Below are 3,054 nucleotides of genomic sequence, written 5' to 3'. Positions count from 1 at the left end.
AATTCCTACATTTTTTTATAAACTGTTCTCACTATTTTTGGATGAAACGAGTGCAGATTTTTGCTGTTTTTTTTTTGCTTCCAAATTGTGTTGGGGGCAAGGTATTAGCAGATTTTTGCTATTTCAAGGTCCCAAACTATTTTGGTAACATAATGTGTGCCGTTTTTTCACGGTTTTAACTTCTAGATTGCTGTTGGAAACAAGTACATGCAGTTTTTCATTGGTTTTGAGGTTCCGAACTGTTTTGGTAACATGTTATATGCAGCTTTGTAAAGTACAAGTCGTTCGCAATTGATTGGCACTACAAATATATTAGAATCTTAGCAATTTTTTTCATGTAGGGTAGAATTATAATGGTGATATTTCATTTTATAATGTTGTTGATGGTTATATGAGCTTTGTATAACTTTATTCTCACTGGCTGTTGCAAGATATCTATCCAAATGAGTTTGGAACCGCATTTGAGTGGTGCCACCCTTTATATGTACTGTATGAAGACATTTTTGTGTATGCTTTGCTGTCAAGTTCATTGGATTTGATAAGCCTACGGCAGGTAACTTACAGAACGTTATTATTTTGTTGTTTGAAAGTGCTTAATTTTCCTAAAACAACATGTGATCATATTCTAACCTTAGAGAAAACTGGAATTTTTGTTAACTTATTAACATCTAATGCTAATAAAATTGGAATTCTAGCAGATTTAGTTTATTTTCTTCACCTTAATTTTTTGTTAACTTATTAACATCTTGATTTCTAGGTTGTATTATTATGGCAGGAGGTAGCCGTTTCAGACAAGCAAAGAAGGCAGTTTGCAGAGGTGGATCAAGTAGAGGAGGATCAAGTAGAGGTGAAAGCAGTAGGGAGACTGAATAATTCACACCTACTCCAGTACACCCAGATTCACAAGAAGAGATTGAGTGTAGTGGGACACAACAGGCTTCACGACATTCATTTTGTGGTGCAGCTCCAGCCCCACAAGAGGGGGTATGGCTCATAGGTATGATTTTCTTTTTATGACATTTATTTTATTTTAAATTAATTATGTTGATGAGCAAGGACCTATCATGCTTATTCATGCTTATTAATTTATTTTGAATTATGTAGATGAGCAAGGAAATCCTTTAAGGCGTAGGGGGAGAACAACATGTGCTGATATACAGAATATGCCGCCAGGGACACGAATTCATATAGAAGTAAATGAAAATAACATCCCTTGTAACATACCTGAGTCGATTTTGCTAGGAACATATCTAGGTATTGTTGCAAGAGACCCTGTTTTGGCTCCAATATCATTCCCTGATTGGAGAAATAAGGGTATGGAGCCATATAAGAAAAAGATGTTAGCTGAAGTTGAGGTATATTTATTTCATAGCAAATTTGAATTTTTTATGTTTTATATTATTAACTATATCATATTTGTAACTGCAGTCTAAATTTGAGTTTACTGGTCATATACGCCATTGGATTCTTCAATCCCTTGGTGTTAAATGGCGTAATTATAAAACCACCTTAAAGGCTGAGCATTGGGATAGTAGACAAATTGAGGAAATTTTAGAGACAGTTCTAGCTGGAGTAGATTAGTTGCAATGGTGTCATCTTGTTAACAAATGGTCAAAGTCGGAGGACCAGGTAAATATTGTGATTAAGTTTTTTTTTTTACATATTTATTACTATTTTAAAATTTGGAATGTAACATTATCATGTATCATAGGAAAGGGCTGCAAAAAATTCTACCTATTTTTTGGTAGTGTTAAATAGGTTCAATATTAATAAATATATTATAACTTATTTTAAATTTATTTTTAAAATAAATGTATAAAAATTTCTATATTATATATATATATATATACTTTTAATTTAGTTTAAAGTTTCTATGTAATTTTTTTTTTTCTTTTTATTTTTTATATGTTGTTTTTTTTTTTATTTTATATTATTTTGATAAAGTTTCTATTTTATATATTTTTAAAACAAATGTAAACATTTAATCCAAAATTTTCATAAAGTTAAATATATCATAAAATAAGATTTTATAACTATTAAATTATTTTAAATATTTAATAATTCATTTGAAATTATTATAACTATTTTATTTATTTAAGACATAATTTTAAGTTAACTTAAAAATAAATATAATTTTAAAAAATTTATTAATCTTAATTATTAATATTTTAAATTTATAAATTATAACTATTAAAACACAAATTCACTCTCTCTCATTTGAGAGTGCAAATTAGAGAGAGATCGATAGAAGAAATAGAGAGAGAGCGTAGTTATAGATAGCCAATTTATATATATTTGTTTTTAAAAATAAGTTATAAATATATTTATTTTATATTAAAATTTATAAATGTAAATATTTAAATAATTTTTATTAAAATTTATTTTATTTTCGTTTTTTTTTTATTTATAAATATGAAAAATTGTTTTAATATAAAAATTTGTTTTTAGTATTTAAATTGTAATAATTTAAATAAGAGAATAAAAGAATTTTATTTCAATAAAATTATTTCTTATATTTAAATAAAATTATTTATTAAATGTATTAAGAATGAAACAGTTTTTTAAAAGAAATTAATACTAATTTGATCCTTTTTAAATTTAATTTTTTCTTATAAATCGTACATCAAATATGTAAAAATTTGACCATTTCTTTATTATCTTTAACAATAACTTTCTCTTCCACTAATCCAATAGCATTGTTCACTAAAGAAATTAATACTAAAATGATTTGATCTCTAAAATTTATGGCCAGATATAAGACTTTTTTGTCACAACTATCAACTAAATCATGAACAAATATTTCTAAAAAATTTAAATCAAATACAATATTAACAGATCTCATGTATCGTAAACATCTACAAATTTTTTAGAGGAAATAAATTCATTCTTTTGATTATGATTATTACAAAAAATAACAAAAATAATAAATTTAACAACGTAACATTAAAATAAAAATAATTTACAAGAAAAGAAAACTAACCTTAGAATCTTTATACGCTCCTTCAAAAAATGTATGAATTTTTCTAGCACCGAAAACCTTCCAAATCTTCCAAA

General features: G+C 25.9%; 1 protein-coding gene across 1 annotated transcript; it reads left to right on the top strand.

The window, feature by feature from the left end:
* The first annotated feature begins 885 nt into the window (after positions 1-885).
* Positions 886-1,581, top strand: LOC114578631. Its single transcript, XM_028691999.1, has 3 exons — positions 886-997; positions 1,105-1,355; positions 1,429-1,581. The coding sequence occupies exons 2-3, from the start codon at positions 1,164-1,166 to the stop codon at positions 1,579-1,581; spliced, it is 345 nt and encodes a 114-aa protein (XP_028547832.1). The 5' UTR covers positions 886-997; positions 1,105-1,163.
* Positions 1,582-3,054: the final 1,473 nt, after the last annotated feature.

Source organism: Dendrobium catenatum, unplaced genomic scaffold (assembly GCF_001605985.2).
Source record: "Dendrobium catenatum unplaced genomic scaffold, ASM160598v2 original_scaffold_98963, whole genome shotgun sequence".
NCBI lineage: Eukaryota > Viridiplantae > Streptophyta > Magnoliopsida > Asparagales > Orchidaceae > Dendrobium > Dendrobium catenatum.
The sequence above is the reverse complement of the archived record's forward strand: the minus strand, read 5'-3'. Positions and strand labels throughout refer to the sequence as shown.